The sequence below is a fragment of the Sminthopsis crassicaudata genome, chromosome 2 (genome assembly GCF_048593235.1).
Source record: "Sminthopsis crassicaudata isolate SCR6 chromosome 2, ASM4859323v1, whole genome shotgun sequence".
NCBI classification, from domain to species: Eukaryota; Metazoa; Chordata; class Mammalia; order Dasyuromorphia; family Dasyuridae; genus Sminthopsis; species Sminthopsis crassicaudata.
The window spans coordinates 389,853,609-389,876,960 of NC_133618.1; the positions used below are offsets into that span (position 1 = coordinate 389,853,609).

Sequence of the window (23,352 nt, forward strand, 5' to 3'; positions counted from 1 at the left end):
CACCCTCCATATGTTATTATATGCACATATCTGCCTCCAATTATACTCTGTAATTAATTCACTAATGTTAAGGTTCAGACTGGTAGAAGCCAAGGTAGCAATCCACAGTTCAAACTACATAATGAACTATCTGAGGCAACTAGAGAAATTGACTGCCCCAGAGATACAAAGTTAAAGGATATTACCACTTGCCCAGTCCTTCATAATGTTGCTGCTGGAAGAAGCAAAAATCTGAAGTACTTGTAACTTCAGGTCATCTGATATAGCTTCTGCATGCCATGCGTCTTGATGCCATTAATTAACAGATTCAGCAGAAACAGCTTCTATAAATAATCATATCTGTTCATTTGAAGGAAATGTAGAGTAATATATTATCCTGTGAATGGAAGTTTTTTTAGGATTTCTGATAAAACATACCTTGTTCAAACCAGTTAGTTGTTTAGGTTATGGTATTAATAAGGCATAGCAGTAGTTCCACACAGAAAAACTGTTCCATACCCACAGACAACACATCTAATCCTAGCCAATAGTTAGAATCATAGAATTATAGTTAGCTCTCTGAAACCATCTAAACTATATCCAAAACAAGAATCCATATAGCATTATACCAATAAGAATAAACAGTTGCTTAAAGGCCTCTAATAAGGAAGAAAACCCACCATCTTCTAATGCAGTTAATTTCATTCATTCTTGCACACTAATTTTTAGAAAGCTTAAACTGTAACTTTTATCCACTATGACTGGTTTTTCCTGAGGTCCCATTAAGTCTAATCTCATTTCAATATTACAACCATTCAAATACTTGAAAATTACTACACTATCCATAAATAACCAACCACTATTACACAACTTGTATTGGACTATAAGATTAAGCAAAAAAACAAAAAAAACAAAAAACAAAACACCACTAGAAGAAAAAGCACAAATCAGCTTTGTATATCCAAGGAAAACATTTTCATTCATATTATGGGCAAACTAGAAAAGAATTCTGTGACAATGAACAACTCTGCCAGCTGAATCTTTAGAAATAAACTCCCTTCCTATGAGTGAATAGCAAGGAGAAGACAAGTAAGTTTCAACTTCAGTTCACACAAATGTGTGAGCTGTGGTTAGTAGGGGCATTATCCAATTATGGGACATCATTCAAGTTGGGGAAGATAATTTCCTCTTTAGGAACAATAAATGTATAACAAGGACTACTCACACTAAGTTAAGAGAAAAAAATGAATGCTATTTACAACCAATAATTTATTTCTACTCCTAAATCTACATAGGCAGGGAGGAATAGGTGCAGAATTCCTACATCTGAAAAAAAGAATCTTCGGTCCATCCTTTCCATTTTTAAACTCTTGTTTTGGTATTAATACTTTATTTCCTGTTATGGTACATGCAACAGATTTGAATTCAATTATTTTAAGCTTTGCCATAAAATTTGACCCCAGTCCTTAGTGGATGAAGATAGTTAGGCAATCCATTTGTTCTCCTTCCACCTTTCAATTTCCCAATCTTTATTTAGTACTATCCTATTCCTCAACATTGGTGTAAAGAAGAAATGGCTTTAAAGTACTTTACAATGCCAGCATCACATACAATAATGAAATTCACTGGGTTAATCTCAGGGCTTTAGTTCTCACAATGTTATATACAGAGCAAAGGCTAAGTATAAATAGTAAATGGTAATTTTAAAATTTCTAATAAAAGGAAAAAGACAAAGATAACATCAGGAAGAAAATCCAGTTATAATAACTACAAATTATAATTTATGAGTTATAATGAAGACAATAAATAATATGAATTAAATTCCCATCTCACTACTTTTCAGTGGTGACAGCCCATAACTAGGAGTCATACATTCAGTTCATTAGGGTATAAGAGCAATAAAGGGTTTGCAAAATGGAATGTATAAATTAAGAAAACTTTTGTTCGGTTTAAGGAAGTAAAATTAAAAAAGGAAAAAGTCCAAGTGCAGAGATGGCAACTGCTTTGTCACAAGGGAGTGTGATCATGAAGAAGGATCAAGTTCTGGCTGCTAGGCTGCAACACTTTTCCAAAATTCTTTCTTCTCCACAGCCAAGCTAGTCGAATATACATTGGTATATGTTTTCTAATTCAACAAACATTTATTAACTGCCAATGTACAAAACACTATAAAAGCCAAGTCATTGATATATGACCTTCTGGAACCCCACTTTTCATGAAATGACCAAATAAAAAGGCTCTCTCAGCCCACCCTCACCATGCTTGTAGAACTAAGAGTTTTCCTTTTAAACTTCCCAAAAAATTTTAACAATCTTTAGGACGTATTTAGAAACTACATCAAAAAAAGAAATGTTATTCAAAGATTATTAAATAATTTTATCCTGGTTTCCGCTCTATGATACTTATAAATTCAAAGTTTCAAGGGAATAATTTTCCTCAAATATGTTTGAAAGTAGTGCTTTGCATATGGTGATTACCTATATACCTCAAAAAAAGGCCCCATGAGCAGAAAAAGATCCCTAACCGGATTTAAAAAATTTTTTTTTACAAAAATGTTATGCATAGGTAATTTTCCAACATTGACAATTGTAAAACCTTTTGTTTCAACTTTTCCCCTCCTTCCCCCCCACCCCTTCCCCCAGATGGCAGGTTAACCAATAAATACAATATATGTAATGTACAATATCTGTTTGAACAATATATGTCCAAACAGTTATTTTGCTGTTCAAAAAGAATCGGACTTTGAAACAGTATACCATTAGCGTGTGAAGGAAATCAAAATGCAGGTGGACAAAAACAGAGGGATTAGGAATTCTATGTAGTGGTTCATAGTCATCTCCCAGAGTTCTTTCTCTGGGTGTAGCTGGTTCAGTTCCTTACTGCTCTACTGGAACTGATTTGGCTCATCTCATTGTTGGAGAGGGCCTCTTCCATCAGAATTGATCATCATATAGTATTGTTGTTGAAGTATATAATGATCTCCTAACAGGATTTTTTTTTTAACAAAAACCAAAAAACCTCAAAATAAATTGGGTGCTCATATTATAGGAAAATTAGAAAAAAACTAGGAAAATTATTTATATATTAGGAAAAAACTGAATAAACTGTAGCATAATAGTAACAAAATATCATTTCACCATAAGAGGAAAAAAGTCTGCTTTTTATGAGGAATTTCACAAAGTATGAAAAGACAGGTATGAAATAATAGAAGAGAAATAAGCAGAATTGAGGAACTATGTACAACTACTAAAGTAATATAAATGAAAACCAAACCAAGAAAGGCAAACTGACTAACATGAACAGATAATGAACTATCCTTGCTTCTTCTTGATAGAGAGGTTAAGGGGCAGACTACAAATGTAGAAATGTTGCATGTTTTTGCTTAAGCTTTTTTTCTGTCACAGGAAAGATCCAATAGAAGAGGCTATATTGGAAAATGGCTAACATAAAAATAAAAGCAGTTGCCAATTGAATTTGAGGTTTATTCTTGAATAAACCTTACTCTTCTTTTTTTTTTTGTGATTAAATGAGAGAAAACCAACTTTAAATATCAGAATTTTAAAAATCTGTCTTAGCAGTAAGGCCCGAAACATTCTAAACTTGATGAAAACCCAAGAAGTCTCAGGATGTGAAGAACACAGTAACTTTTTGCCTTCTACTTGCTTTTCCTATAGCCTAAGGACCAGGATCCCAGATAGCTAATAGCACAGAAGGAAGAAATCCACTCAGGTTTCACTATTCCAGCACAAGGAACAGGTGGAAACTAGGCTAGAAACATTTCATTTCTACTACAGGTCCACCAGAACAAGTTGCCAGGACCTTATACCACAACATATTAAGAGGTTGGAAAACTAAGCCAACCAATATGGAAGAAGCTCATTGAAAGCATTTTGTTATCAAGTATCACAAGGTGCTTCTCTCCCACTTCCTTTACTGGCAAAAGTGGAAAGCAGAATCTTCAAATATATTCTGACATCATGTAAAAAAAGATAGGACAAACTTCTTTCCCCCCTCCAAATTCTTTGGGAGTCATGTCCTATTCAAGTTTGTAGGAAAAAAACATAGGTAATTCAAGATGAGAGAAGGTTCCATGTGAGTAATGCCTAAATTCCAAATATTTCATTCATTATTCTTTTTCTGAGACCTCTCTTTTCACTAGCTTGGCTTGCAGAAACTGGGATCACTACTTTGGAAAAGGGGTGTTGGTCCACTCATTTGGAAATACACTCAGTAACTCAGGAATGCTATTTCTCAATCTCTATAGCAACTGTCTTCTCCTCCCATGTTGTGATGTAAGCTACAGGCCTGACTGCACTTACTGGAGGATGGGCACTTGTGACACACCCAGAGCCTGGCAGACAGGAAGTTCCTGCAGCTGTTGTTGCTTCTTCTTGTAGCCAGGAAGCACTAGGACACCCTGCTCCTAGTCAGGAATCACCTCTAACACAATTTTAAAACTGCCCACATCACTCTCTTATTTTTTTAAGTGAAGATCCTTTTCCACATTTCTATCCTTAAACTCTTAGAAACATACAACTCAGGGCAACTATGTGGATAGAGCACCAGCCCTGAAGTCGGGAGGACCTGAGTTCAAATTTGACCTCAGACACTTACCACTTCTTAGCTGTGTGACCTTGGGCAAGTCACTTAACCCCAATTGTCTTAGCAAAAAACAAACAAAAAACACACAACTCAGCATTCTGCCTGTTAGAACTAACCATCGTGCTAGCAGAAAATTATACTACTACTTAACAAATCCAACTAAACATTCTGAAAAATAACTATTGTTACAAAAAAAACAAAAAACTGACCCTTTATACAGTTACACTAAAGTTATATTGAGAGGACATTCAAAATGGAAATACACAGAAAGATTAATAACCCAAGATTGTGTTACAAGTGAGACTTATAACGTGGCCTAATATTTCCAGTAGCTAAACACTCTTGAATTGGGCTAAACACAAATCTGTATTTTTCAGACTTCTAAGCTATAGTAGGCCATGCTCCAAAGAGCCTATAATTTATCAAGTTAGTCAGATTCCTAAATATGTCCAAAGAAGCTAACACCAAAGTACTAAACTTCCCAACTCTGAAACTATTCAACAGAGACTAGGTGACTAGTATATGTGTTTCCTGTACATAGTGATAGATTGGATTTTTTATAAATCTTTTAGACCCTTCTAACTCTAATATTCTATTACTATATCTCCAGATTTTCTTTTTTGGCTCTAATAATAGAAGGTACACATGAGCATATAGTATTATCCAATTCCTCTTAGCAAAATGTCAACCAAATCTTAATAGTTTCAACCTGTACTTTCTGAAAATAACTATCTGTGAAACAAGAAAAGTTAGCTATACCTAAGGAAACCTGCCAACAGGGAAGCTGAAAAGTTTTGGCAATGATTTATAGGGAAAAAAAAAAAAAAGAAAATTTGCACATGATAATGTATGTAACTAATACTCATTTTTATATCGTCTAATGTCTGCTTCTTGCCTGATAGTCATATCCTACAGAGGCTTCACCACTTCTTCTTGTGGTTTCAATCACAGGAAACAGACGTCACTCATGAGCCTAGAAGCAACTAACGAAATAACCCATGGCGGATGCAAAGAGCTGCCAATTAAAGCCAACTCCCACTATCTCTAAATAGTAGAGCTAAAATATGACCAGGGACCTCCTTAGTGAGGGAATCTTTTAAATGCTATTAAGGCTAAAAATTATTCATGCTTTCAGTTGGCTAAAGGAGTTTTAACACCCTAATTTTAAGTTCTTTACATCAATCATTCAGAAGAATGATCCAGAAAGATAATAAAGAGTTGAATAGTTCATTCTCTAACTGAGTTAGACCCTTTTTATTGGCAAAGTTACTATCCTACTCCCTGCCTCAATCTCACTTTGACCCCATATCTTTACAACAGAAGGCCTAGGTGCACCCATTGATATAATATTTAAATTTTATTTTTAAATAAAGATTTTCATCCTGCTTCTATTTTTTTTAACTTTTAAAAAAAATGTGCTGTAACAATTTACAATTTGGTCTTTTGGGGATCATATTAGAGATAATATGGGAAATAAATTCTAGTCTTGGCTCTGTCACTGATGATTTGTGAGCTTAGGCAGGTGACTTGCCCTTCTGAGCCTCAGTTTCCTCATTTATAACATAAAGGGATTCAGCTAGGAAATCCCTAAAGTAGACAGAAGGTTCTTCACGTTTCTACTGCTAATAATTACATGTAATGATCATAGGATCAAGATTAGACTGCAGAAATAAAGATTCATTTCTCTAAATCTGAAATAATTAATGAAAACACAGATGGGTGGACAAAAATTCATGAAGAGAAAAAATTAAATAGTTTTAATGTCTCTACTTTGGTAGCAGAGAAATTGCCCTGAAATTCTAACTCTAATATAAATATTATATTATATATTATATATTCTAAGAGCAGAAAATCACCATCATACATTCCAATCTGGCAGACCAAAATGAAAGATGCATGCTTTAATGGAGAGAAAATAAAAGACTTATGTACTCATTACCAATGTTCTTTTACCCTTGCTTTCTATAAGCAATTTCAAAAGATCCAAGGATTTCTTAGTCAACTCAAGAGCTTTTATCAAATAGTTTTCTCTCACTTCTATAACCTTAAAAGTCCATTTTGGCTGAAATGGAGAGTGCTACAATTCAAGTCAGAGAATATTTAAGCTTATATAGTAAACAGACCACATTGCTAGCACTGAATGACCTGCAAAGTTTAGATACTATAAAATCTCTGTTCTAAGGGATACATGCCAGGTAGAGAAATAAGACACATAATAAACAAATAACTATAGTACAAACTCAAAAATAATGTAACACACTGAAAAAGCGGGTTAAATATGGAGCCAAGAGGTCTAGGCTCTAAAAACATCCCATATCCTCTTTGGGTTTCAATTTCTTTACCTCTAAAGTAATCCTATCTAAAATTATATGATTCTAAAAAATTATCTCCCTTAAAATCTAAGTTCTCCTTTTACCACATATTACCTTTATCCTTCTCTGAACTATACCTTTCACAGTCAATATCAAATAATGGTATGTTATGAAGTTATCCTCTTCTCTGTTTCTGAACTAACAAAGAAATTATAAGTTCCTGGAAGTCAGAGACCAAAACAACAGCACCTATAGCAGTATCATTACTATAAATACTCTTGATTATTCATTGAATTAACATAATGGAAGTCATTTACCTTACTAGATGAATTAGATGAATAACAAAAACCATAAGAGTATACTGTAGTAAGGACAAAAGAAACTTCAGATTCTCTATTACTACTACTCTACCAGGTCCAGATCAAGCAGAAAATACTCATTTTTAGATTTCTTGCAGAAATCATTTCATGATTAACAACTATGAGCAAATAATTCAAAGCAGAATCTATATTCAAAAAGGGACCTATTTAACAAGAAACTGAAAACTGAGTGAATGCCCCTTAAGTTGGAGAATGGCTGAATAAGTTATGGTATATGAATGTCATGGAGTATTATTATTCTATAAGAAATGATCAGCTGGATGATTTCAGAGATGCCTGGAGAGACTCACATTAACTGATGCTAAGTGAAATGAGCTGAACCAGGGAAGCACTGTACCTGGCAACATCAATATTATATGTCAGTCAATTCCGATGAACGTGTCTCTTTCTAACAATGAGATGATTATGCCAGTTCCAATTTTCTTGTGATGAAGAGAGCCATCTACACCCAGAGAGAGGACTGTAGGAACTGAATGTGGATCACAACATCACATTCTCATTCTTTTTGTTGTTTCCTTGCATTTTGTTTTCTTACTCATTCTTTTTTAATCAGATTTTTTTGTGTGCAGCAAGAGAATTGTATAAATATGTTTACATATATTGGATTTAACATATATATATTTTAATATGTATAACATATATTGGATTGCTTGCCATCTGGGGGGGATGGGAGAAAGGAGGGGAAAATCTGAAACACAAGTCTATGCAAGGGTCAATGTTGAAAAATTATCCATGTATAGTCAATGTTGAAAAATTATCCATGTATATGTTTTGAAAATAAAACTTTAAAAAAATTAAAATTACAAAGTAGTTAGCATGGGAAAAAAATAAAAGTTCAATTCCCTAAAAAAAAGGGGGGGGGCAGAGCGTGCGGGGGGGGGGGGGGGGGGGAAGAGGAGGGAGACCTATGGTTATTGGCCATTATCCACCTCTGTAGTCCTTCAGAAAAATCTTAGTACTACCTTATCCCAGAGGTCACATGGAAGAACCACCAAAAAATGTTATGAAGAACAGTTTCTCCTTCCCCTTCCCCATATAACATCACCACTTCCAGTTCCATTTAATTTACACAGCAAAATTCCTGACAGGTGACATTGTTTCATTTACTATGAGACACTATGTTGCATTCAAAAGCTACTCACTCACCTTTCTACTAACCTATGATTCAAGAAAAAAGACAAGCTGCCTGGACTTAAAGCAACACAGTGTTTCCTGCACATCTAAAGGATAAGCAAGGTTCAATTAAATTTTGGAAACTTTTCCTAGTTTTCAAGTCTGGGGGAAAAGGAGGAAAAACAGATAAACCTTCATCACTACAATCTTTACAGAGACCAATGACCTTATTAATCAAAATTTTCCCAACTCAAAAGTTTATTAGGGCAAACACTTTCGGACAGAATCCACAATACCCTTTAATATCAAGGAAATCACATTACCTTTCAAAGTTTTAGGCAACCTTTTAAGTTTCTAAGTGGCAAAACATTTATAATCTGCCTTGATAGGTTTCTCCACTAGGAATTAACATATTGATACCAGTGAAATTAAGTCAGGTTAAAAAACAAAGTTACAGATCCAAGCAACAGAGAAGTTGATTCATTTAATCTTTTCTCTGCCTTTCTCTCTGGTGCTATCTGTTCCTTTTCTAAAATTTACTTTAACTATTTCAAATAACAAGATGGGGGAGGGCAGTGGTAATTTAAGCAAATTAGAACAATCAATAATGCTTCTAGAATGCAGACTAACTTAAAACAATTTTAAAATATTACCTTATATCCATTAAATTATCAAAGATAAGACTACAAAGAAATTTGAGAAAATATGAAGAGTTAAGAAAACCAAACCAAAAGAACATAAAAATTCAGACAAGTTGATGACTTTGCCACCTTGTTAAAGTTAATATATACAAATTGTTGATTTCACCAACAGGAATAAATAACATTAAAAAAGTAAAAATATTTTTAGTTAGTAGTTGGGTTTTTTCCTTATCCTTGTTCATATATCTTAATATACATATGTACACTGAAGTTAAACTAAATTTTAAAATCGAACGTAAGCTGCTATTCTCATCATGTTTACATGCAATTTGCAACTCTTTTCCCCTGATATTTTCACCTGAAACAAAGGTGAAGGTAGAATCATGTCAATATTCTGGGCTTAGCCTTAGTAATCTTCATTAATCATTAAGAGTCTTTACTCCACTTATTGAAGTACAATTATTTTAAAGTTGCATAATTAATCAAAATAAACTGGAACCAAAATTGTCATCTTTTTTTTTTTTTTTTTTTTTAATTTTAAAAATAGTTCACTAATGCTTAAATGTGTGTGTATGCAAAAGAAAGGCAGGGGAAGAGCTATAAATGGTTTCCAAATGGTTAAAGGAGTAAATTTTTATTTGGCATCTTTCTTCCTTTTAGATTTCAGGACTAAAACTTAAAAACACCTTGGTGCAACAAGCAAGATCCATACTCCTGTTTCCCAATAGGGTTGGAAGTTCATTTGGCTCCAATTACCCCAGGAAGAGAAGGGACAAGGAGGAAGAAGGAAGGTTGGAGTAGTAACTTGTTCCCTATTCACCTCACCCTACTTAGTGGCAAACATTCAGTGGCCTTTTGTTAGAAGGGAGAGGATAATTTTTAAAAGCTTTTTAAAGGCATATTTTACTAAGAAGGTATATCAAGTATTGAAATATAAAACCCCAGCAAATGAAAAGGCACATTCTCAAGATTAAAAAAATAGTTGGGAAGGATAAATAAAGAGGACATTATATAGAAAAAAACACTACATTTTTTGTAAAAAAAAAAAAAAAAAATTAAGTATGAAATCTGTTTTTACAAAAATTAAGTTTAAGAAAGGATTGGGGAAACCCTAGTGTTTCTGAAAGTTGTGCATTATTTTAATTAATTAAACTGTAATATTTCTGAATATTAGGATGCTAATTCCTTGTCTCCATACATTTTTTCTATTGGCCTCATGCACACAAGATTTATACTAGAATTACCATGTATCTATTAAACTGTGTTTCACTGCAGATAAAATTATCCCTTATGTATAATACACAACATCTATTTGTAAAGTGCATCAGGGCCCCTAAATTAGTCTCATCTGATACATAGGCCAACAACAAAGTTTAATCATTTTCTCATTTTTTATTATCTAGGTCTTTTTTTTAAATTGCAGTAGATCTTTACAAGACTATCTACATTTAATGACATTTCTCCCTTGGCAGGGAATTTAATTTTGGTTGCATAGTCAGCTACAGTATACATAGAGTAAAAGAGGATTTCCTTTGAGGCTAGTCTAAATGTACTGTCACTAAGTAATCTTGTAGAGTGTCTTTACAGACACAGCTGGAAGAAGAAATTTTCAGGTCATTTTACAATCTGAAATATAACAACCACATTCTTACAGACCATCCTTCATTCCAGGTGTTAAAATTCTTGGCTTCTAAAACACAAATTGAATGAAGTTTCTGGATGGCCTGCTCCAACTTTTCCAATTATAGTTAATATCTTCTTTAAAGGTAGATAATGAGAAATTTGCACAAAAACTTAGGACAATAAGTATTTTTTCTTTATAGCTTTAGTGTTGATTAAGCCCTACTTGACATCCCATTTTCTTGACTCTTGACTGACCTCTCTCAAAAATCTTTCTATAAATTCAGACCAAAAAAAAAAAAATCTAAGTTATTCCCCAATGTAGTCTAACTGGAACAAAATAAACAAATAAATAAAAAGAGGAAGGGACAGGAAAGGGAAACTCATGTTTCAAGATGCTTCAAATTAAAGATGAAACAAAACTATGGCCTCCTCTTCTAGTTCTCATTTAAATGCTTTATAAAGTTATGTCTCTAGCATAAACAAACCTATAAAAGGAGCAACTTTAGGGGGACTCAAATGGTAAAGCATTTTCTCATAAATGTTTCTCTTTTTCATATATGTGACTGCCATTAAATATGAGGACTAAAGAGTATACAGACAAGATACTTCTCTTACCATATTTTAGAAATAGCTTTAAACAATCATACTAGACTGGGACTGTCAGTCTTGTTTATTACAACTGAAAGAGGGATTACACCAAATTCTGCTAAATGAGATTTCTATTATTCACCTACAAGCTAAGGCTTTTTCAACAGATGGTTTTAAAAATAAATAAAAGACATGAACATGAGTGTGTGAAGTCAAATTCATTAAGAACAAGAGGGAGCCCATCAAGCAACCTTTTTCTAAGTGCTCATGATGACATATAGCAATAAAAATTACATAGATACCACACAATAGCCAATTAAAGTTAGGTCTCATCTCTTCTCCATACCCAAAGCACTTCAGAAGCAAAAAGCAAATTCCCAGAATTCATCCAAACCATTGCTTTATGCCTCACTGTGGATCTATTTCCCTTTTTTCCTCTTACTTAAATCTGACTCCTTTCCTCCTTTCCCAAGAGCCTTTTCTTTTAATCCTGTCCCTCCTAAAATTTGTGGTCAAAACCTTCCTAAAAGATATCAAACTGCTAAAGGGATCAGTAATACTCTCAGAACCAGATATAGTCATCTGAGGTTTTCTTAAAGAGGCTCATGCTATAGTTCCAGAAAACTTTAGAAAAGGCAATAACTTTGAGTTTAGGACCCACTTCTAGCAAGTCTAGACTTTCTAACAAGAAAGTCTCACTTTAAATAACAATTAAAAGCAAGCAATACACCACAGACATTTTCTCGCACTCAGAAAGTTGGTGACACTCCTAACCCTGATGTTTATAGAATTTACATTTTTTCCCCAAAGGAAAGGGGAGGGGGGCTAGAAGGTTCGGAGATTAAATTTACTAGTTAGGAGATATTTAAATAATTCTTTCCTTAAGAAAAAAGAGAAATTATTTTTCTCCTCACTATTTGTAATACTAGATTAGATATTTCAACTAGCTAAGGGTTAAGAACACCTTTTGAAGAAATAAGGAACTTAAAACTCCACCCTCTCTAAAGCAAATACAAACAGAGTCTAGAGTACACTCACAAGATAAAGAAAGGTAACAGCAGTCTATGGAGCAGGGTGCTAGAAGTTTCTCAGCCTCAAGCAACATACATTCAATAGATTCCAAAACTTTGTGAAACATACCAGAGCTAGGCAAACCAAAGACACAAAAAAATTCCTAAGGATGACCTGGAAAGTGTAAAAAAAAAAGAGCTAAGATTGTAAATCAGCAGGTTTACTTGGAATTCAGGAGAAGGACAAACTCAATGCAAAGTGACACTAAGGATTAGAAAGAAATTCTAAATAAGAGGCCTAAGAATTTTAGACTGGGAAGGAAAGCTTAATCCAGACTAAAAAAGGTTCAGCATCTAATTTAGAGAATTTCAGGGGACACTGTGGTACAAAACAGAACATTTTGGGGCCAAAGAGAAATTTTCTTGAACTATTATGCCCCAACCTCAGGGTGAAGAAATAACAGCCTGTATAAAAATATGCAATTAGTGGTCTGGAATAAAGAGGCTAATTATAAAGATCAATTGTTATCGAACCTAGGGGCATCTGGTTTAACTATACATAGGCAGAAAAGAAAGCTCATTACTTTAATCCCTTTGGCAACTATTCCAACCTTTTCACACAAGGGCTTTCCTCTTAATAACTGTGTCACTTAAGTATTAAATATATTATAGTCCTATTTTACAGACAGGTAAGTGAGGCCAGGTGAGGTTAGGTGACTTGCCTATGGTAACAGGTAATAGCAGAATTTAGCACTCAAACTAGTCACTTCAAATCTATTCCCCTTTCTATTATGTCAGCTGCCTCAGTACAAGTCATTCCTGTGTAGTACTGCATTTCCCAACATCCTACTTAGAAAGTAGTATTTTCTTCCAATTCATCATTTTTATCGGTTTTCTTGCCAAGTTTGTGAGAAAATTACTTGGACTGTTTGAGGGAAGTAAGGAAGAAAAGGTAGGATAAAGAAAATTATAAGCAATTTATTTAATGAGAAACAAAAATTGTAAGGAAATTATCATCTCGAAGAAGTGAATACAGGGTTACACCTAATAAAGACTTATTAAGATCTTGTACTCAACTAAGCTCTTTAAAGGAGCCACAGACAATGTGTCTCTTGTCTTTCCAAGTTGTTAAGAGAATAATGAGCCTCCAGAAGAAAGGATTGGGATGAAGGATTTAGTGTGGGGGAAAGGGATGGACGTTGTGACAACATTGCATGGGGATCAGTTTTTCTTCAGAATGGAGTTGAAGTTGAGAACCCACAGATAGAAAGCTAACTCAACACAGACAGAAGTCAGGCTTCAGCAGCACTGAAGAACAAGGTAGAAGACAGGTTGAAATGACCATAATAGAAAATGTATAAAACAATTTCATAATTCACAAATTTATTGAACTTGAAATTCTATTTTCCTACTTGTGGAGGGAGAGAATTATCTGGCAAGAGTCAAAAGAGTTTACCCCAAGGAAGTGATAAGACAAAGGAAGAAATACTGGACAAATAAGAGTAATAAGATCAGTGAGGGATACGCTTAATGGGGCAGGAGTTTCTTTAAACGAAAGGACAAATATCAGAGAGGTCACATGTCAGGTAACATTCCAGAGAGAGCCATTATCAGATGACACTAGACTGAAGGCATAAGAGATTTTATTGGATGCAAAGTTAACAAGTAAAAAGACTAAACCATAAATCGGGAAATGGGGGTGGGGTGGGGAATGGGGGGAGGAGGCAGCAGCAGGGGGTGATAAGAGAATACCCAGAGAGGTTCAGAAAATGAACACAGTTAAGTACCTGGAGAAAAGAGGGCTGGGCCAGAGAAGGCATCGAGGCTAACAGAAGGGGGAAATAGGAAGTTGGAGAGTGATTGATAGGAGGAGGTAGGAATTAAAAGGGGAGACAGAAAAGGGGAAGGAGTTCAGGAAAGGTTGCGGGAGAAAACGTCTGAAGGGGAGAAGTGATAGGGAACATTAGGGGAAACAGAGACAGCAGCGACAAGGAGACGCACAGGAGCTGGGAAGGCGGCTACCTGAGGATTCCCGGGGGGAAGGAGGTGACAAGGCTGTATGTAGTCCCCGGGGCCCGGGGTCTGCGGGGAGAGCGGACAGAAGCATGACGGGCAGCCAGGCGGGGAGGAGGGGGAGCGGGCTGGAAGGGTCCAGGCTGATGCGCTAAGTAGGGAGGGGAGCACTTGCGCGGCCGGGGGCGAGGGGGAGGCAAGTTTAGGGGAGGTAGTAAGCAGGAAAGCCGGGTTTGAGTGTTGGGACAGGTAGAATAAAGGTGGCCGGCGCGCAGACGAGGGATTAGGGGCGCCCGGCCGGGGGTGGGGTAGGAGGATCAAGTCTCGGAGAGTGGCGAGGGGATTAAGAGGGCCCAGGTGTGCAGAGGGGCCTGTGGGGGGCAGGAGGGGCGCCAGGACTGGCTCAGACCGGCGCTAGTCGGGGTCCGAGGGCACTGCGGCCGTGGGGAAGCAAGAGTTGAGGAGGAGCGGTGGCGGGGGTGAGCCGGGCAGCTGGCAGCCAGCGGGGGCGGCTCCCCGGCCGTTGGCTCGGGGAGCGCCGTGCCAGGGCCGAGGCTGGAGCGATGGCTGGCTGGCTGGGTGGGTGGGTGGGTGGGACACTCACGAATTTCTTGGATTTGCCGCCGTCGCCGCCGCCGCCAGCTGCGGGCGGCTCCTCGGGACTCCGGCCCTTCTTCTTTTCCCGGGTCCCGCGGCCCGGCCCTAGGCCCCCTCCGGGTGGCTCCATGTTACAGGCAAGCACGCTGCCCCCCGAAGCCCACTCCCTCCGCTCGGCTCGGCGCGCGCCGCCCGCCCGCTGCCTCCTCGCCGCCCGCCCGCGCGCCGCCGCCGCCGCCCAGTGCCTCTGTCCCCCGCCTCCCCTGAGCTCATTAGCTAGCAGAGCTGCGCGCGCCTCATGAATATCAAGCAGACTACCCAGCGCTCAGAGCCAGCCACACTTCCGTGCGGTGCCTACCAACAGTGCGTTGAACCTGGGGGGTGACGACCGTTTCAACGCTCTACCTGCCCAATGGGCTCAACCACTAACCCCGATTTAGTGGGGAGGAAGTTGAGGCGTCCAGGACCCGGAACAGCGCCATCTGCCGGGCCTCCGGCAGAACTGCAAGCTCTCTAGGTCCACGTCTCTGCGCTGCTGGGCTGTGGTGCTTAGACGTCATGGAGTACTAGCGAAATCAACCTTCCGCGGGGAAGGGGGAAGTCGGGAACAGGAGATGTCGATAAAGCTTCTCCATCCCCACCTCTACCGAGGTCAGCCCAGGCAGGTGACGAGCTGGCTGGGCTCCCTGCTTTGTGTCACACACCAGACCTCGGTAACCCCAAGCCCACCCCTGATGTTAGCCTCAAAGGCCCACTCTCCAGCGCTAATACAGCATAGCTGTCCTAGGAAAAGTCCAGGGCCTTAGGAAAAAGAAATGAAAAGCAAATCACCTGATCCGCCACTCTGGGATACACTGAGTTCTATCCTCAACTCCCACCCACCCCAAATTCCCCAAAATACACAAGTAGCACTTGAAGGAAACACCAAATATGTAGGAAGAAGACAGTAGTAGATAAGAAAAATACTGACTCAATTTATTGGATAAAAACAATGGTAAAATGGACATAAAATATGAAAAGGCAGGACACAAAACCTCTCTCCACCTCTTCCTTTCCCAATCAAAAGGGAGTCATAAGATAGGAAATAAATGGCAATCCTCCCCTGGTCCCTTTCTGCTCCCAAACTAAAGTATGTGTCAGAGAGGGCACAGTATGGCTGGAAACAAAAGCATCATCCACCCCCCCTTGGTGCTGCAAACACCTTTGTCAAGAAGATAGGGGTCTGGGATCAGAGGGCAAACTAGAAAACTGGCCTGCAGACACATGAGACCTTTCTGACCTACCTAGAGGAGCTAACCTTGTAGCTCCAAGTCAGAGCTAGAACTGTCCCCATTCCCCTATCCAACAATGACCACCTCTGGCTTGAAGGGAAGACTGGAGGTAAGGGAAAATAGGTTCTGGACCAGTAGTCTTTAGACTCTTCCTCACATGATGGATGGCAAAGGCCCAGGGACACACAAGGAAGGTCACACTCTTCTTGCCACCTGCCCAACCCTGAAGTGGGAGGTAACTCTCTGTGGAGCAGTTTCTCCAAGCTTCAAATCTCTACATCACTTTCCTTATCATTGTCATGGTCTCCATCATAGAACTCATTGGAAGCCTCTGGCCTGAGAAGTGAGAAAAGATGCTATCAATTAATCAATAAACATTTATTAAACACCTGGCCAGGGGAGAGAAGATGGAAGAAATAAATAAAAAGTGGTAGCAGCAGGCTCCAGTGCCTATATTCCTAACTCCTTTCAATGTCTAGACCAAGGATTCTCAAAGTTCGGCCCATGGGCCAGATGCAGCCCACTGAGGATATTTGTGTGGCTGCTGGGTTATGGCAAATGGGCTGAGGGGCGAAGACAGTGTGAGCTTTTGTTTTTACTATAGTCCAGCCCTCCAACAGTCTGAGGGACAGTGAACTGGCGCCCTATTTAAAAAGTTTGAGGACCGCTGGTCTAGACACTTTCTGGATTTTCAGCAGCAACATTCTCCTTGGAGCCCTTCCACCAAAACTATAGTAGCCTTTTGCACTTCCCACAAAATACATATTACAGTTCTTTAAGTATTCCTCTCTCCTTTAGCCCAAAAAATACAAAGGAAAAAAAAAGCCACCCTCCTATGGCTGTATTTCAATCCTCCAGCAAAATAGCTGGCTGTTGTCTTTCTTAAAGCTCAATGACTATTCTCTCCTCACCCCATACCTTGTATAGTTTTCTTCAGGGCCCCTTTCTTCAGCATCAGCTTCATCAGTTCGGTCATAGGTCAGCAGATCAGATGGTACATCATGAATCTGGACACTGGGAGCATGATTCAACATCTTCAGATTCTCAAAGATCGTCTGCCGGATTTGGTCAAGGTACTAGCCATGAATATGAAGAAAGGTATAATGGAACATAAGCTATTTCTCATCCATTCCCAAAGTACCCTAACTCAAAAGCACTAAATTCCACAAGTCTTTTCTAGTTAGGGACATACCAGTTGGGAGCTATCTCTTAATAAATAACATTATAGCCTTTGACTGTTGTGATTTCTACCAAAGTAACTTGAATTTTGTTACCAGAATTGGTCTGAAACTTCCTTCCCTAGTTTGTTTTCCTCAGTTCCTTGGCCTGGAAGTAGCAGCCAAACCCTTCTGATTCTGTGCCTTTTCCTCACCCTCCTTCCCCTCCAACAATCACACCCTAATCAAGCCAATGGGCAGTAAGTCTCCTATAACACAATCTATACCCTAATCCCTGTCCCTTGCCCCTCCACTAGCCATTCCCATTTCTTTGGGCCACTGACCTGGCGTGAATTCTGGTTTTCAATGCGTGTGCTGACATCCGGATGCAGTGTGAAGTCTGGGGCAAAGTACTCAAAATATTCTTTGTTTGCCAAGAGGAAAAAAACAAACAAACAAACAAACAAAAAACAAATCAGAAACCCAAGACAAGAGTGAAAAAGGTTCAGCACAGGATAGGAATCAGGATTTCTGGATCTTATATCTATCTAACATAGACTCTATAGGAAAAAGGGCCAAGACTTTCATCTTTCCTGCAATTCAGGAATTCAGACTCAGGAAAAAAAAAAAAAAAAAAAGTTAATAACAAGATTAGGGAAGACTTCAGCTCAACCTACTGAAAGATATCAAATTATTCTTCCATCCCCACCCCAGGCTATCCTAGGGCTCCAAGAAAATCTGTTGAAGATGGGCTGGGAGAAATGTCTCACCACTATATGGTAGCTCTTCACTGATAGCTTCTTCTACCAACAGTGATGTTTCATATGTCCTAAAACAAGGGGAAGGAAAGGACTAAACAAGAAAGTTCTAGGATCCATCTTGGCAATCCTTAATGAATTCATGATACTCAAAGGAGGTAAGAGAGATAGATGAGGGGCTGAACTCACCAACATCGGGCAACATTTCGAACAGTATAGCCACCACCACCCAGTACCAACAATGGGATGTTGAAGCTCTTGACATATTCGACACATTCCCTGTTGGGGACAAGGAAATGTCAGCAGCCGAGCTATCTTTCTTACCAGTTTTCCATCTTCCTAGTCACTTTTACCTTACCTTTTCCAACACCAAGGCCCCCTAGCATTTCTTTTTTTTTTTTTTTTTCCCCTGAGGCTGGGGTTAAGTGACTTGCCCAGGGTCATACAGCTAGGAAGTGTTAAGTGTCTGAGACTGGGGTCCTCCTGAATTCAGGGCTGGTACTCTATCTACTGCGCCACCTAGCTGCCCCTCCCCTAGCATTTCAAATCAGACCAAGAATACGAGTCGTTTATGACATTTCCTTCTCATATCCCATGGTTACATAAGAAGAGTGAAGGATAATTAATAGACAGGACATATACTCTACTGGCTTCTTGGCAATGGCAGAATTTGGGAAAGACCCCCAACACTGTTGAGTGGACTCCCTATGGAGAATTTATGGAAGTACATGAAAAAGAATCCCATACCATGTATGGATGCATGTAAAGAAGAGTCTTACCCATGACCCCGGATGCTAAGATTGAAGCAGCCCAGTCGATCACAACCGAGGGAATCAGCTCCACACTGCAAAGAACAGAATTCCAGATAGCTAGGGTGAGAAAACTGACTAGAACAACATAGGTATCTATTTATCCTGTATTTCTCCCCCAAACTGAGACCTTCCCTGCAATATTCCACAAAGACCAAGGCTAACTTCCTACCCCAACTTCCCCCACCACCCACCCCACCCCTAACACAAACACACAGGGATCCAAACTGGTTGCTACCTGTAGTACAATGCAAGTTGGTTGGTAAAAATCCACCACTTGGTTGATGACAGGCTGGAAGAGGTGCTTGTAACCTGGAGTGGTAAGAGGTAGACAACTAACACCTCAAAGAGAACAACTCGGAAAGGAAAGTTCAGGGAACCAGTAACTCCAATATAGGGCAATATTACACAAGAAAATAGCCAGTATTACAATAAAGAAAAATACGAGATTAGGCAAATAAGTAGTCCTTTACTCTGATCATCGATGCCATCCCGCAGGGGCACATTGAGACAGTAGTAGCGTCCACTTTCTGCTCCAACTTCATACATATCACCTGCAGAGAAAATGTTGCTGGGAGTAACTTATAGGGAAAACGAAATATTACAAATCTAGACTTTTTGAACTCACAAAAAAGACTATGCTCCCAACAACTATCCAACCCCTACTATTCCTTCTTAAAGCTATGTAGTCATCCCTGGCCCACACTATTCCCACAATCTATCCTCCTCTTCCTCCCCTCACTCTTTCCAACCAAATCTCTTTACCTGTGCCAGGGAAGAAGTAATTGCCATATTTATGGAAAGAGACAGTCATGACTCGATCAGTGAGATAAAAGGCTTCCTGTACACCATCCCCATGGTGTATGTCAATATCAATGTACAATACACGGGGGTGATACCTAGGATGAAGGAAAACAAGGAGTTTGATGCAAACATAACTAGGCCAAGAGGGAATCTCTCCCCCAATCCCATTTTTACATATTGCTCCCAAACTTGGAACCCTTTATGTCCACAGAGCCTAATCACCTGAAATCTAGACGAAATCCCCAGATTAGTTAAAACTGTCTAACAAGGGCATTCCTACAAAGGGTATAACCTATCATCCTAGGGTGAGGCTAGGGGTCAGGAGAAGGGAATTAGAGATGGGAACTTATGAAGAAATAAATGTGACCAAGGTAAAAATTATCTACCAGAAGGGAATAAATCAGGATTACTAGATGTTAAGAGTGTAAAGTTGGGACTGAGACTCACAATCCCTCAAAGTCCAGAGAGGTCTCATTCCCCATTATCTCACCCCATCCTCCCCTGTAAGTTCCTTACTTCAGAAGCTCCAGGATGCCGATCACAATGTCATTGACATAGCAGAAACCTGAGGCCTGCAGCAGGAGAGTGGCTTTGGGGGAAGAAGCACCTCATCCCTTCACCCTCACCATATTTTGGCCCCCACCCTCAGCAACCCGTGCCTCCCATGATACCCTTAGTTCCCTCCATCACCTCCATACTCACCTCAAACTTCTTAGCATGGTGCAGCCCTCCAGCCCAGTTGATGGCAATATCACAGATCTAAAGGACAAACATCTAAATAGTAGCCCTCCCCATAACAAGGTACAGGGAACATGAGGACGGGGCAAGAGCTCAGTGGTTCCAGACACCATATAGCAGTGGATGAATGGGGGGCCGGAGATATGCCTACCTTGTTATTCAGTTGTGTAGCTCCCTGCAGGGAAGCACCTGTGTAACGGGAACAGAATTCAAAGAGGCCTGGGAACACAGGACTGCAAAACAGAGGACATGGTTGGATCATCCAGAGCCTTGGCTCCTTTCCCAAGGAACTGAACATCCCTATCCCATCCCCAGGCAATACACCTAATCCAATTTAGACCTTCTTCCTTTTACCTCCCATTCTATTCATTCATCTTTTTGTTGGGGGGAAAAAAAATGATGTGTTCATTTACTTATTTACTGACTGCCTACTTTTTGGGTAATACAATTCTAGGCACTGTGGGAAAAGAGAGAAAAATAAAGAACAATTTAAGAGATGTCATAATGTATATAATTAGTGTCGAATGGTTTGGGCAGAAATACTATAGGAATTAAGAGGAAAGAAAAATCTAAAAAAAATTGGAAGTTTTTCTATTTACCCTATATGTGAGATTTCCTCAATTTGGACATAAATTCCTCAAGGTCAGAACTGTACTTCTGTCTTCCCTTATATCTGACACTGTTTCTTAGAAAAACTCCCCATAGTTCCCCTTCCTCTTCCCTACAATTAATTCCCCAACCCAATGACCAACAATGATCCACATCAAAGGTTGCTTGATGCAGTTCCCTCACCAGTCGTCCCCTACATTGAAGGCATTGAGACTCTTAGTAAAGCCCTGCATGTTGGTGGGGCTGACCCGCTGCAAGAAATCAATATAATCCTCTGAGTGGAAGCGGCACATATCATGCTGGGAGGCTTGGTATGGCTTGAAGACCTTGGAATAAAGAAAATATGTTGAAGTCAAGCAGAATAGATCGAGATTAGGGGGTTTTCATTGTTTCAGCCCAACCTCAGAAGTTCCAAAGTTTTCTCCACCAGAAGTACCTACCTATAGACGCTCCCTCTTACGTGGGGGTCCCCATTTAATTTGGGGCTAAAGCAGAGATGTCGAGATTCATCACTGACTATTCTGCTATGCTTATTCCCACCCACACTGCCACCTCCCCTTCCTCCCTTAACCACTCTTTAAAGTCCCTCTCTCCCTCCATAATCCTTTCTTCACTCTCCTACCCTAGTGTTTCCTTCTTGATGAAAATGTGACATTGTACGTACAACTAGTTTCATTTTATTATATTATTTTATAAATGTTTTATATGTAATATGTTTTATTATTACATTTCATTATAGTATTTATGCATAAATCAACATAGAAATATCATGCATTATTATCACTGTCCTCATTATAATTCTCCAAATTAGTAGAGCGCTTTCTGAAATTGGAAATTCCATCTTTCCCAGTAGAACATTCCCTAAAGTTAGGTACTTTCTCTTTTATAGCAAAATGCAAATTCAACAAATAGTGAGAAATAAGTTCTCAGAGTGATCAGACAGCTCCGGAGGGAGGCTGACCCCCCGTGCAGAGCCCTCCTGCATCTGACAGTAACCCCGAGGTGCCCATCAGGGGCGGGCTCACAGGCAGCATTCTGAATGTGAATGGTTGCACTTCTCACCTCCAAGTCCCACCGGTCACCCAGAGAGAGCAGGATCTGCCATCGGTCTCCCTGTCCCCTCCCCCCCCCGGACTGCATCCCAAGTGCAAGTACATGCAGAGCAGGGGATCGGCCTCCGCCCTCCCATCGGCACCCCCTCCCGAGCGCCGGGGAAGGGAAACACTTACTATCATCTTCTTGTAGAGTCCATAGTGCAGCACTAGGCTGTGGGTGAGCGCCAGGCGATGGGGTTTCATAGGATGACCGGCCCCTGGAGGAAGGGTGGTCAAGAAGGTGGCTGACCCACCGCCCCACAGGGCCCAGGATGCTCCTTCCCCCATTCCAGGGAACCCGCTGCACCGCCCCACCCCCACTCCTCAACCCTGCATTTGGTCCGGGCTGCTGGGGGTGGGGAGGTAGACAAGAGAGAACTTGCTGGCACCAGCAGCCCCCGCTCCCCCGACCCCCCGCTGCCCGCAGTTCTCCTCCCCACTCTCACCGTAGTGGAAGTTCCCCACATCCGGGTCATAGAAATAGGCCACCGTCTTGGCCATAGTACCGAGGGTACCAGGCCCCGCTCCTCCGCCCTCCAGGCCTGTGCGTTCTGCGTCATCGCGCGACGCCACGCCCCTTGCGGAATCTGAGGCCGCCGCGAGCTCCGAGCCGCAAGGGAGGGGGGAGGCCCAGGCCCCGCCCACCCCGGAGATGCCACGCCCCAAGCTCCGGTAGCTCCTCCCCCTCGAGGCTGGCTGGGGCTCTTGGCATGGGGTGACCGAGCTCTGCTGGGAGGGTGGGGCGGCCCCGGAGGCAGAGTGCTCCTGGGTATCCGCGGAACTTGAAGCGTTCAGTCGGACCCCGAGAAGCCGAGCATCTCAGAGACCCCCTTCCCCGATCCTTTAGTTCTAATTTAGTTTACTAATCCTGCGGTCCGGGGCGTCCCTTCCCCTCTCCCCATCCGCCCTGAGCGGCGGGGGTCCCGAGCCCCGCGCCGCGCGGTACCTGGGCACGGGGAGGAGGGGCTGCCCTCCGTGCAGAGCTGGCGGCCCCCTGCCTGCAGGGACACCGAGCCCTCCCACCGCCCGGGCTCCCGGGCGCAAGCAAGAACCCGAAGGAGGGGGACCCCCGCGGCAGAGGGGACGCACTGACTCGGAGACCCGGCCGTGTCAGACACCGGAGAGTCACGCACGCACTCGTCCCACACACCTGCCGCTCCGCCCCTTTATCCCCGTGCCCGCGCAAGGAGCACAGCGAGGAGAGCGGCCGGGACTAGGAGGAGGCTGCGGTAGAGCCCCCATCCCCCTCCCTTC

The 23,352-nt window shown here is 40.6% G+C and overlaps 2 protein-coding genes across 7 annotated transcripts in view; both read right to left on the bottom strand.

Moving 5' to 3' along the window:
- DIAPH1 (diaphanous related formin 1) overlaps positions 1-15,065 on the bottom strand; it is an 80,183-nt gene extending 65,118 nt beyond the window's left edge. For all 4 annotated transcript variants that reach the window (XM_074291666.1, XM_074291665.1, XM_074291664.1 and 1 more), the window contains exon 1: positions 14,866-15,065. In XM_074291666.1, the coding sequence (XP_074147767.1) occupies positions 14,866-14,988 (123 nt within the window). In that variant the 5' untranslated portion in view covers positions 14,989-15,065. The remainder of the gene's footprint in view (positions 1-14,865) is intronic.
- A 743-nt stretch (positions 15,066-15,808) lies between these two features.
- On the bottom strand, positions 15,809-22,699 carry HDAC3 (histone deacetylase 3). 3 transcript variants are annotated; one of them, XM_074291670.1, is made up of 15 exons: positions 22,545-22,699; positions 22,234-22,316; positions 21,188-21,330; positions 20,547-20,628; positions 20,360-20,416; positions 20,174-20,229; positions 19,619-19,752; positions 19,299-19,407; positions 19,092-19,188; positions 18,824-18,888; positions 18,234-18,323; positions 18,057-18,115; positions 17,631-17,710; positions 17,048-17,205; positions 15,809-16,465 (listed from the first exon to the last, which is right to left on the bottom strand). In XM_074291670.1, exons 1-15 carry the CDS (start codon positions 22,597-22,599, stop codon positions 16,396-16,398), a joined length of 1,338 nt encoding a protein of 445 aa, XP_074147771.1. In that variant the 5' UTR covers positions 22,600-22,699; the 3' UTR covers positions 15,809-16,395. The 3 variants fall into 3 exon arrangements, with proteins under 3 accessions (XP_074147771.1, XP_074147772.1, XP_074147773.1); XM_074291671.1 differs by having other exon boundaries at positions 19,092-19,165; positions 19,327-19,407; positions 22,545-22,698; XM_074291672.1 differs by lacking the exon at positions 20,174-20,229 and having other exon boundaries at positions 19,092-19,165; positions 19,327-19,407; positions 22,545-22,654.
- Between the last annotated feature and the right edge of the window lie 653 nt (positions 22,700-23,352).